The sequence below is a fragment of the Labrus mixtus genome, chromosome 24 (genome assembly GCF_963584025.1).
Source record: "Labrus mixtus chromosome 24, fLabMix1.1, whole genome shotgun sequence".
NCBI classification, from domain to species: domain Eukaryota; kingdom Metazoa; phylum Chordata; class Actinopteri; order Labriformes; family Labridae; genus Labrus; species Labrus mixtus.
The window spans coordinates 11,904,097-11,916,154 of NC_083635.1; the positions used below are offsets into that span (position 1 = coordinate 11,904,097).

The 12,058-nt window shown below is 42.7% G+C and overlaps 1 protein-coding gene and 1 long non-coding RNA gene across 5 annotated transcripts; one reads left to right on the forward strand and one right to left on the reverse strand.

The window, feature by feature from the left end:
- Positions 1 to 22: 22 nt before the first annotated feature.
- Positions 23 to 5,691, forward strand: ankrd10a (ankyrin repeat domain 10a). Of its 4 annotated transcripts, none has more exons than XM_061032152.1 (7): positions 23 to 329; positions 1,629 to 1,781; positions 1,866 to 1,957; positions 3,483 to 3,715; positions 3,875 to 3,949; positions 4,048 to 5,261; positions 5,306 to 5,691. In XM_061032152.1, exons 1-6 carry the CDS (start codon positions 114 to 116, stop codon positions 4,437 to 4,439), a joined length of 1,161 nt encoding a protein of 386 aa, XP_060888135.1. In that variant the 5' UTR covers positions 23 to 113; the 3' UTR covers positions 4,440 to 5,261; positions 5,306 to 5,691. The 4 variants fall into 4 exon arrangements, with proteins under 4 accessions (XP_060888135.1, XP_060888133.1, XP_060888131.1 ...); XM_061032150.1 differs by having other exon boundaries at positions 24 to 329; positions 3,875 to 3,958; positions 4,054 to 5,265; XM_061032148.1 differs by having other exon boundaries at positions 24 to 329; positions 3,875 to 3,958; positions 4,054 to 5,261.
- Positions 5,692 to 7,431: 1,740 nt separating this feature from the next.
- Positions 7,432 to 11,701, reverse strand: LOC132959742 (uncharacterized). Its single transcript, XR_009667082.1, has 2 exons — positions 10,800 to 11,701; positions 7,432 to 8,671 (listed from the first exon to the last, which is right to left on the reverse strand). It is a non-coding gene; the product is annotated as an uncharacterized LOC132959742 (long non-coding RNA).
- Between the last annotated feature and the right edge of the window lie 357 nt (positions 11,702 to 12,058).

Consider the following 12,058-nt stretch of genomic DNA (forward strand, 5'->3'; position numbering starts at 1 on the left):
TTCAGTGTCTCCAGCTGGGCAGAGCAGCTTATCTCCTCTTCCTTTGTGTTTAAACCGTTTTCAGGCGACTCTCTGCAACCTGGAGACACCGGGAGAAACACGCTCCTGCTGTCATGAGTTCACTAATGTCGGCGGGATCGGAACCGGACTTCTCCACCTGTAATGATGAGGTGTTTGGGAACAGGTTTCCCGTCCACCGAGCCTGCCGGGATGGAGATGTTGGAGTTCTGGTGTCACTCTTACAGCAGCTCTCGAACCAGGTTCATCTGACTGCTGAGGACTCCAGCTACGGATGGACCCCTTTGCACTGGGCTGCTCACTATGGACAGGTAAGGATTAGTAAAACTACAGATTAAGAGATTTAGCTGCACAGATCGTCTCTTACTTACAAACTCTTACTTTGAAATGCACAACCTATAGTAAAGATCTTAATTTACAGTACCTAACTTAAATCACAGCTTCGCAAATTGTTCTCCTCAAGTTCCTCAGACAGGGAACGACAAATGAAAGTAAATTAAATCGAAAAGGGTGAAGATTTAATGTAATTTTTTTGTGTTTGTAAAGTCTAACGCTTTTTTTTTTTTTTTTTTTTTTAAGCGGTGAAGCCGCTCCGATACAGTTTCATCTGTTTGTTAATGTACAATAAAGTTGTGTTAGTTAAAAAAAAAAAAAAGATACAGTAGCCGGTTGACGCATTGTCATTGGCTCACGGGGAGCCAATGGCTTTCTAGGCGCCAAACGGCTACTTATAAACAGGAAGTAAAAATATTTTCTGATAAAAAATAATCCGTTTTTTTTTTATAAATTATGAAAGTTTAAAAAATAAAAATAACATACAAATCACTGAAACAAAAGTTTTTTTTCTTCTTTATTTATAATTCATAAATAAAAATGTTTAGAGGAAACAGTGCAAACATACAATATTACATACGTTTATTATTTTATTTTGCTTAATTATTTTATTAAAGTTGATTAAAACAAGAATAATTAAATAATTATTAATAATAATAAAAATAATTATTAATTACATTTTAGAGCGTCTCAAAAATGTAGTAAATGTGTAATATAAGAACACATTTTGTTTACTATTACGTTGATTTATTTTACTTTAATTTTATAGGTTATTGAAACAGCAATAATTTAAAAATAAAAACATTTTAGAGTGTTTTACAAATGTGTTTAAGATTTATTTGTTGACATGTCATTTTTTCTTTATTTTTAAACCATATATTTACCAGAAATAAATAAATAAAAGTTTTTTTCCTATTAAAATCAAAAAATCGTTTGTTATTTTTGGATATAACTTGATTAATGACATTAATGGTAAATACATTCATAATAATATAATACATGGTTTATATTTCTGATATGTTTCTGTAATGCTTTCAAGACTTTTTGCCTTTACTCTTCTTCCTCCATCACTGTAAATAAATGTGACTACATGTAACAAAGCTCTATTCATATTCAAATAAGAGAAATGTCTTACACTAAAAGTCAATCTGTGCTCTGCAGGAGGCTCCTGTCAGCTTTTATTAACATGAGCTCCTCCATTGTGTGCTGATTCACTTCACTCCGACGTTTTCCTTTGTCCTTTTAATGACCTGTTTTCTGTGATCGTGTGCACACAGTTGGAGTGTGTGGTACGCCTGGTGCAGATGGGCTGTGATGTGAACACGGTGACCAGCCGCTTCAACCAGACTCCGACACACACGGCGGCGTTTGGAGGACACCCTCAGTGCGTCGTGTGGCTCACTCAGGCTGGAGCTGACGTCAACAGGCAGGTCGGTCAGACAGACAAAAATTTAAGTTGTGTTTGAATTTGCCACCTTTTTTTATCCATATAACTTTTTTTTATTGCATTTTAGGATTTTGTCGGTGAGGCTCCAGTCCACAAGGCGGCTCGTTCCGGCAGCTTGGAGTGTATCCAGGTCCTGTTGATAGCAGGTGCTAAACCACAGTGAGTATCCAGCAGTGTGATGTTTGTGAGTGTGAAGCACAGCAGCAGCTACACATCACCCAGAGTTAGAAGTCATTTGTTAAAGAGTTTGATTTGGACTTCAGCTGCTTCATCGTTCTCTTCAAATCCACCAGACTCCTTTCACAAAAGTAGTTATTTCACCTTGCAGAACATGGAAGTTGTTTGTCTTCAACTTTTTTTGATTGGTATGTTTGTTGTGTTATTGTGAGACTTGGTTAGTTCTGGTGCAAAACAACATGTTTGTGACAAACAATATGAAGTCCAAATCTCAGGGTCTTGTTCAGGAGCGAGGCTGAAATGGAGCGCGAGTTGAACAGACAGATTAGTGCAGCGTCTGTGGTATCGCAGGCGTTGTACCGGAACGTCGTGGTGAAGAGGGAGCAAATTAGTAATTTAACCCCACAGTACTTTTTAAAAGATGCAAATTGATTCAGTGACGGCAGCCGCAGGGTGTCTGACTTTTCAGCCTTGGGGCGCTTCACCGTGAGACAATGAAGAGGGCGTAGAAACTTGCAGCACCTGTTACTTTTAATTTGTCACTTTTGTGTGTGAACATACAGTATGTTAGAGTTTGAACTCACATGTTAGAGTTGCTTTTGGACCATGTGGAGCTTCCTCTCCACGTGCTGCTAGATAAAAACTGTCTGTACATTCTGACGTTTGCGGAGGCGCAGCCCGTACAGTTACAAGTTCAGCTTCATGTTTCCACAGACGGAGGTATTTTTTTGGAGTAATTAGCTTCAATGCAAAGACGGCAGCGATGATGATCGTCGTGTTTAGACCTGTGTGCAGAGCCACAACTGACGGTTTTTATGATACTGCACAAACAACGTCTACGGACACGCCCAGAGGAGTCACTGTAGCTGCATGATTGTTTTTCTGTAGTGGAGGGAAACAAGGTGAGGAGCAAGGAGCAAGTGAGGAGACGAGTACAAACATAGAGCTAGGATTATCCAGCCAACATTTCAGGGAACAAGACTTTTCCTTAAAGCGACAGTCTGTAACATTTCCATCTTAAAACAGTTGTTTCAAAGACGATGTAGGATAACAATAACTGTGATCAGGGAGAACGGCTTCTCCTTCATGTCCACAGAGCGCCACAGTCGCCTAATTATAGCAAGATGTAAGTTTGGCAGCGGGCCAAGGTATGTCCTTACGGTGTTATGACGAGAATAGCATCCCTGCAGAGAATTCCATGCACCTCCCAGGACAATTCAAATATGTCAGACACAATTTCTACACTGCCGTGATTTGCATCCACCCTTACATTTCCTCTACTAACACTTCAAAGTAAAACACTTTTTTACTCAACAGAGCTGCAAACGTTCCTGTTTTTAAATCATGTTTGCATCTTTCAGTAATAAAAGTTTGAAATTATAAATAATGAAAATATTGAAACACCGTTAAAATAATAAAATGCCTTCTAACCTGGGAGCTCGACGTCAGGGCTGAATGAAGGAGCGAGATGTGAAACATGAATCTGTTTTTTCTTCTTCTTCTTCAGTTTAAAGAACGCCAGTGGTCAGACGGCGGCAGACCTCGCTCTCGCTCAAGGCTTCCAGGAAGGCTTCCTCCTCCTCTCCAAAACCCAGAAGCACCTGCAGCAGCTCGGCGGAGTCCACTTGAACGGCGAGCAGAACGGAAACGGCGCCCACTTTGGTCAGGAGCTGCTGAGCAGGAAGAGACTGCTGAATGCTGCAGAGAGTGGACACATGAAGAGAGCGAGGAGATCTGACAGTAAGACACCAGAAGAAAATTATTAGACCCTGTTCTCAGCTTCTCCACATTCTGACTTTACTCTCGGACACAAAGTTGATTTATTGATTCAATCTTTTTACCTAATGATGACGTTGTCGGTGCATCCTTCTAAACACTCCTCTGTGTCTCCTGCTGCAGACGTGTTGCTGCAGAACGGAGGAGGAGACGAGCTGGAGAGCATGAACACAGAGTCTGCAGAGGAGATGAACTCAGGTCAGGACCGTTTGTTTTAATTACTTCGTGTTAATAAAATAAAATGTTTTTATTTGAATGTTGTAAATTCACTCTGAAACGTTTGTTGTTTAAAAAAGAAGAAGAAGAGGAGGACACCAAAGCCTTCACAAATGGCCATCACCACACGCTGCCTTATGACCAGGACGCCTCCAATCCAGCAGTAACTCCCTCCCACGCAACCCCTCCGCCAGCCAATCAGCACGCAGCACCGCCGTCTCAGCGCTCTTTTTCAGACATGTGTGGCTCCCTCCATCTCACCGGCAGCCCGAGCAGCTGTGTGTCCCACCGCCAGGCGTGGTGGGGGCCCCTGGGGGGATCGGAGGACCTGCATTACGGACACTACCACGGCTTCGGGGACACGGCGGAGGAGCTAAGCAGCAGCCGGCTCGACCACAACAGCAGCCTGCAGGCGGAGCAGAGGTACAAGCAGGCGGTGACCAGCAGCATCCAGCTCTACCACGGGTCGTAAACACAGAGTCAGGGATTTATCTTTGATTTGGTTAACGTGCTGCCAAGCCCAGAGTCACTACCGCATCAATCCAGAAATCATCCATACGCCTGATCAGGGTCGCCACCATTCCAGATTTTTAAACTTTAATACGGTTATAGTAAAAATCAAACAATATTTAAAACCTGTTTTGATACTTTGTCAACAACAAACGTCCTAGACGCCCAATAATGGGTATTTTTAAAGAAGACTTGAAACTACGGATTGGGACCAAAAACGTGTTAGGAAAATGTTTACTGAGGGAATAAATCTACTGACAAGCAGGGACGTAACGTCTTTGCAAAAGGGAATGTCGCCCTCTGGTGGCCGTTTTAAGGAGAACAGGTTTAAGTGCAGCTACTTCCCTTTTAAAAACACAATCCTTCCATTTTTAGATTTGTCCCTAATCCTTTGCCTTAGAGGATGCAGTATTCTGTATTTAGACGGAAGAAAAGGTCACATATGAGACTCTTATTCTTTGGTCTGCTGGCTGGCTGGCAATATAAAAAGCTGAGTGTGTGTATATTAGTGTTGTAGTCAAGACCACACCAACCGAGACCAAGACATACCCGAGACCAGAGTGCTCCGAGACCGAGCCAAGACCAAGACCAAAGCAGGGAAAGACCGAGCCAAGACCAAGACCATAAACATCAATGAATGGGTTGCGTTCTTAACCGGGGGATGCTTTCGATTCTGAGACGAGACCTTCAAAAAGTGGTCTCGAGACCAAGACCGATTCCGAGTACTACAACACTAGTTTACAGTATATAGTGTGTGTGTGTGTGTGTGTGTGTGTGTGTGTGTGTGTGTGTGTGTGTGTGTGTGTGTGTGTGTGTGTGCTGTTGTAGAGGTGTGTGTGTTCTCCGTCCTTCATAAAAGAGGAAAAACTTCACTCGCATTAAAAGAACCTCTTCAGCCTCGATCTACCAAAGGGAACATGTCATTGAGTCTGTTTTTACATCCTTTGTTATTTATGTTTTTTAGAGCAGATGATTTGTCTTTCCTCGGCACTCCGCTCTTATTCGATAACGTTGGGGTATTTTTAGGATGATTGTAATAAAAGAAGCGTGTGCAGCAGACGTGCTCTCTCCCTCTCTCTTTGTAAACATCTGTGTGCGAGTCGGGGACCGTGTGCCAAACACAGCGAGCATGCTGCTGCTTCTGACGACTGTTTTTATACCTGTTCTCATGTTTGCATCTTTTTCTATTAAAACTTGTTTTGCAGTTTCATAAAAAAAAAGCAACAGACTGATGTGTGTTTTCTTTTACGTGTTTCTTGTTTTACACTTTATATTTAAAATGAATATATTTTACTTAGCTGCTCTGCATTTGGGTTAATTGAGGATAAGCCAATCTCACACACAAAGGCCTGAAATACACTCACATGCACAAACAGGACGCGAGGTCATGCATCGATGGAGAGCTCAGGAGCGAGAGTAGACCTGGGTGAGGGAGTTAGTCTGTTATGTATTCGAGCAAAAGCTAAAGCCCTAGCTCTGTTTCATGAACACCTACGGACTTATTGATGATGATGAAGATGAGGAGGATGAGGATATCTAGGATGGTTTTGATGCTGATTAGAACTCTCAAGAACAGCTGCCGTCCTCTGGTCACTTCCTGTCAGCACCTCTGGTCACTTCCTGTCAGCACCTGTTCTCTGTCTCTGGAACCAATGAGAATGCAAAAAAGGAACATCAGAATTATCTGATTAACAGTGGTTTATATTTCCTACAGATTATACAGAAGTGAAGCGGAAGAAAAGCTGCAACAAACCACAAACAGAAGCAAACCAACCAACTTTAACTTGTCTTTGAGCGTTGACCCAGTCTCCGTATGAATCTGTGTTAATATACATCCAGACTTATTTAAGTAACATTTATTCCCTGTTTTATTTCACAGATTTATCTTTTTTGGGGGGCATTCTTAAAACTAAATAATATCTGACCTTACAGGAAGGATGCAGTGCACTTTGATAACCACTAGATGGTGCACTCGCTGCGTCTGGGCTTGACTGCTGAAAACCGTCTCCCACTCTCACACAAGCACACGCACACATATTGCATCCATCATGCCTGAAGGAAGGTCACATTCACAGCGCTGCAATCTCGGTAATGAATCAAACCTGAAAGCGGCCTCGTCTTCTCCTGGCTGATAATTATAATAAATCTTAAACTGTGGTCATAATGCAAAGTGAAGGCAGCACCAGATAAGACCAGTCCTCCTCTCTGTGTCTGTTGAAACCCCTGGTCCTCCTCTCTATGTCTGTCAGACCCCTGGTTCTCCTCTCAGTGTGTCCTGTCTGCTCTAAAATATTTGTTTAGGGGTCAAGATGTCGAATTATGGCCCCTCAGAATAAAGCCTCAGGAGCTCGTAATTCTGTAGGGGTCAAAACTTTAAGAGACGTCCCTCATTCACACCGCAGCTCAGTGTGGGCACCAAGGGAGTCTGGGACAAGTTTACCTCCTGGGACAATTAAGTACCGTTACTTATCGTATGGTAAATGGACTTGAGCTTGTATAGCGCTCATCTCGTCTTCTGACTACTCAACGCTCTCACACCGCAGGTCACACCTACAGAATCACACACTGATGGTAGAGGCTATCAGAAGTAACTAATCCATTCTTACACATTCACACACCGCAGACACAGCGAGAGCAACTTGGGGTCGAGTGTCTTGTTGAAGGACACATCGGACATGTGGCTGCAGGAGCTGGGGATCAAACCCTCGAACTTCCCGGTTGAGAGATGACCGACACTACCAACTGAGCCACAGCCGCCCCATCTTATCGCATCCCATTGTGATATATCTTGTCTTTTTAGTGACATTACAGAGATATCTGAGTCTCTTTAGGGACGTTTTAAAGATGTTTTAGTCTTTAGTTCTTTACGTTCTCTAGCTCTGCACAGATATCTTAGCCCTTGTAGAGATTCTTTATGGATACTTGAGTCCTCAAAGAGGCTTTTTATAAATGTTAGGCAGAGGACAGGACTTTTTATATAAAAAACATGGAGTCAGACATGTTAGTTATAAAGAGATGCGTGTCTAGTTTTGTCAAAATCATTGAATAAAAGACGACATACGAGTAGGAACTGATGAAAATTCTTGATGCATTTTGTCCAGAAGGATGATAAAAATGTAACCTGGTACAGTACCAGAGCGGAGTGAGCTCATGATGACACATCACGTCTGAATGTGGGATAATAATAAAGTGCCGTGAACTCATTCTGCTCCTGTGCAGCAGCAGGCGACGGAGGAATGTCGCAGTCAGCAGTTCTCTCCGTCAGAGAACAGCGAGAACGTAAAGAAGGAGAGAAAGTAGGGACGGGATAATCATTTAATCCCCTCCTCCCTCTCTCTCTCCATCTGAAGGATGTGAGACTCCGCCGGGCGTGACTGTACTTTTCCGTCATCGGTGACATCTGGAGGACACAGCTTCCTCCTGCAATATGACACCCTGCCCCGCTCTCGTTTTCCCCCCATGTGTGCATGTGTGTATGTTCCATGTTGTGCATGGAAATGTTCTGTTGCTACTGATAACACTGCTCATGCTGGTAAAGGATGAGTGAGTGAGTGTGTGTGTGTGGGCTGCAGGATTTTTACTCCAGAGATTACAATGACAGTGCAGCCTCTATTATAAGACACATCTGTTCTTCCTCTGCCCTTTCACAAACATCTGCTCTGCACTTTCGTCCCTTTGAGATGTAAATATGTCCCAGTTTTGCGGGACTATTCTCACTCAACAGCCCCGTGCGATGCTATCTTGCAAAGAGAGCGTGCAAAGAATGTATGCACAGTCTAAAGTTGAAGGTGAGCACTCAGAGGACACTCCACTTGCCGCAGTCCTCGTTTCCTGGTACCACTCAGGTGATCTACAAGGGGGCGGAGTTTAATGCAGAGAAAAACTGCAACGTTTAGAAATGAGAACATGAGTGATGTGAGAACCTCCAGAGGTCAGTGTAGCTTCGGTCCCACGTGGAAGGAGCAGAGACAGGACAGGACGGGTGCAGGTGTAGCGGGGAGCATGTGGTCACGTGGCTGCAAAGAGGAAGTAGTAGTAGTAAGAGGAGGAGGAGGAGGAGGAGGGGTGGGAAGGAGGAGGAGGAGGTGGAGGGTTTGTAGAGAGACCGGAAGAGATGCAACGCTCTGCAGGGACAAGGTGACTCCTCTGCAGGCAGGACGGGCGGTTCATAGATGAGCAAAGTCCACGCTGCACCTGCAGAGTCAGAGGAGAACTTTGCATCACACTTTGTGTTTTACTCAGAAGTACAGAGTTTAAAACACTCAGGGAAAAGATTTCACTTTGCAATATGAGCTTAGGAAGAGAAAGTCTACACACAGAAATGTCCTAAGTGTCCTCAAAGTGAAGCGAGTCCCCTCTGAAGGACATTTCTTTAAACTGTTTGTTTGAAGCTTAAATCGTGTTTTGAGTCTCTGAGACTCTTAAAATCCACCTGCAGACGCACTTAATTAAAAATACTGTAAATATTCTGATACATCAACTGCTGCAACCCGCTCTGTGACTGATCCTGATACACGAGAGAAAAGACTTTTGAGGAACTTTTTACAGAATTTAACCTTTAAGTAACTTTCAAAGATATTTCAGTCTTCTTTAAAAGGACTTTTAAAATGTTTTCTATTCGTCCCTGAAATGATTTTACAGATACTTCTGTCTCCCACCAATCCAAGGCGTGCAGCCAGGAGGGAAGAGATAATGGGGATAGATTTGTAAAGATGGGAAACCATAAATGTGAAGTGAACATCCTTGAAATCTGTTTTTGAATCCTTTCCTGGTCTCTCTTTATTTTAACCCTTTAGTCGTGTGAGGCTTCTCGTTCCTTCCTTATAGGCCGAAGAAAATATGTACAAATAAGAAATGATTAACCGAACCTCCTGGAGTCGAGCTCGCTCTGCTCCAGGAGGGAGGAGAAAAGTTTCCCAGCATGCTCGGCTTAATCTGCCCGGACTGAATGTTTGTGGTTAAGATTTTTTTAAAAACCAAACTCAGAATATTTCTCCATCGCACGTCAGCAAAGCTTCATGTCCTCAGAGGCGCTTTGTGCTGTTTGAACGTAACCCAAAGCAGACGGCCGAGAGGAGAACAAAAGGAGAGTTAACTAAAAGTCTCCTCGTGTAATCTATGAAAACATGGAGGCGGAGCCATGGGAGTTTCCTGAGACGGAGAATTCTACGAGACAGGAATGTCCTTTAAGGGACTTTTACAATATCATAACCTGTTAGAGACTTTGACATATTTTTATTTCCCCTTAACAGATTTTTTCTTTAAGGCTCTTAGGTTTTTGTGTGTGTCGTTTTGACCTTTGAATGACCTTTTAACCTTTTCAGGATTTCTGACAGATATTTAAAGGTGTAATATGTCGAAGTTTAAAAACCTGTTATATATTTTTTGGGTTGAGTTCTTACATTAGCGCAAATATTTCCAACAGTTATCAAAGCCAGAGAAATCTGTAATTTTATAGCTGTAACAGGACGTGTCTTGTAGAGGCAGCCGCCATGACAGACACAACATGTGTATCGTTGCCGTGGTAACACCGGATGTTACTTCAAAGCTACATTAGGAAGCGTGAGCTGCTACTGGAAGCTGCCTGTGCTGCTGTGATAAAAACGTCATGTAAATTATACTCGGATACATTCGCTCGTCCAGTCCATCGACTGTAAATATGAATGTTTTGAAGCCTGAGCGACGTCACCGTTCTGTTCCTGCAGGGGGCGCTGGAGTCCCATCGATAGCGGTGTCCATGCTGGAAATGCTGGTCTTTTAGTGGAAAAAAGAAATAAAGAGGCGGAGGCGACAAATAACCGCACTAATGGGTGAAAGCATGGATACTACAGCGGCATGCTCAAGGGGCTTTCATGAACCTGTGTCGAGAGCTGGAGATACAGGAAACCTCTGAACAGCCAATCAGAGAGAGCCGCAGATTCAACATGTCGAATCGGCCAAAAAAAAGGCCGACGGGTAGTGATGGAGCCGGACACACCGCAAAAACTAGGGCAACGACCGCTCACCGACGGTCCAACTAGAACAGACGGCCGACGATCTCCTTGGTGCGTCAGGGCCTTTACATTCGGTGTTGTGGGATCGGACAGTTCTGGGGACTTTCTGATCCACTATAGGGAGTTCCCCTGAGAACCAGGGTCATTTTACTAATAGTTAAGTTCTTTAAGAGACATTTAAGGCTTCTTAGAGCATTTTTAAACACATGTTTTAGTTCTTTTCCTGACATATTTTTACTCTTCTTACTTTTTAAATATATTTTTGTTCAACAGAAGGAAAAAAAACGCAAAATTAATCATTTGAATGAAACTACTGGACCTTCACAAACCTGTCGACTGACCCAACCACAGCAGGCCTCCTTTTTCCCCTACAGGTGAGAGTGGACAGGTGAAGGGCAGGCCAGAGGCAGATCGTCTCCTCTAAAGCCAGACTCTGTTGACACTGAGCAGCTGACCGGTGATCTGTGAAAACAGGTTTGTTGTCGTCACAACAGAAGCCGGTGACATCCCTTACAACTCTGATGTTTCTACAACGGTCCTGTTGGTTAAACAGACCGAGAGAGAGCGCGATAGAGAAAATAGAGTCAGGTAAGAACACGAGCAGCAAACCAATCGTCTGATGTCCCAAGGCCGAGCATGAACGAGTCCTTCAGTTACGCAGCGTCCAAAAAATCTGGTTTAAAATCTGAAATGTTAGAAGGTTGATGATCGGGGAAGAGACGAGCTTAAAAAAGACTTTTTAAAATAGTTTGGTCTTTTTAAAGACTTTTCTTAAGTCATTTTAGAAACGAAATATCTTATAGGGCTTTTAGACACATAATGAACTCACAATTTTAAGCAGTTTTAGGGACTTTTAAAGTGGTTTTAGTCCTTTAAGGGTTTTTAGAAACCAGTCTTTTAGGGAATTTTTTCAAATATTTTAGTATTTTTATGAACTTAAAACAGATTCTTTAGTTATTTTAGAAACCGTTAAGCAAGTTGAAGAGCTTTTGGAAAAATATTTCAAATGTTTGAGCTGATTTAGGGAAGATATTTTAGTCTTTTAAGGGCTTATTCAGACTTATTCAAATGTATGAATAATTTCTGTCTTGGATTTTGTGTGTTTGTGTTTTTCAGTCTTTTTAGAGACTTTAAGGATATTTTACTTCTTTAAATAAGTCTTATCTTCTGTTTGAGTTCTTCACAGTTATTTTTGCCCTTCTTCAGACTTTTTACAGACACTCCGCTGAGCAGTGCCGGACCAGAAATGAGCTCCTTTCTTAAAAAACAGTTTCTAAAAAAAGTCGTCATCATGTCAGATATTGTTTTGACCGGTTTGTCTGATTCTTCTCTTTGATTTCTTCAGTTCTGGGTCCAGGTGGGACATCTTCCTCGCCAGCTGTGTGGACTCTGCCCGGGGAAGGTGTCAAGTGTGACAGAATGGGTCGACAAACTCTAGCACACAAGGCCCCCCCTGAGCCTGAGTCTGGAGGTTTCTCCGCTCTGACGACATCCTGCAACCCAGAAAGCATTTTTTTTAATCTCAGGAAATCAAACCTTTAAAGTCAGAAGACGTTTTTAAACTGATGTGATGACACCTGTGGTTTAG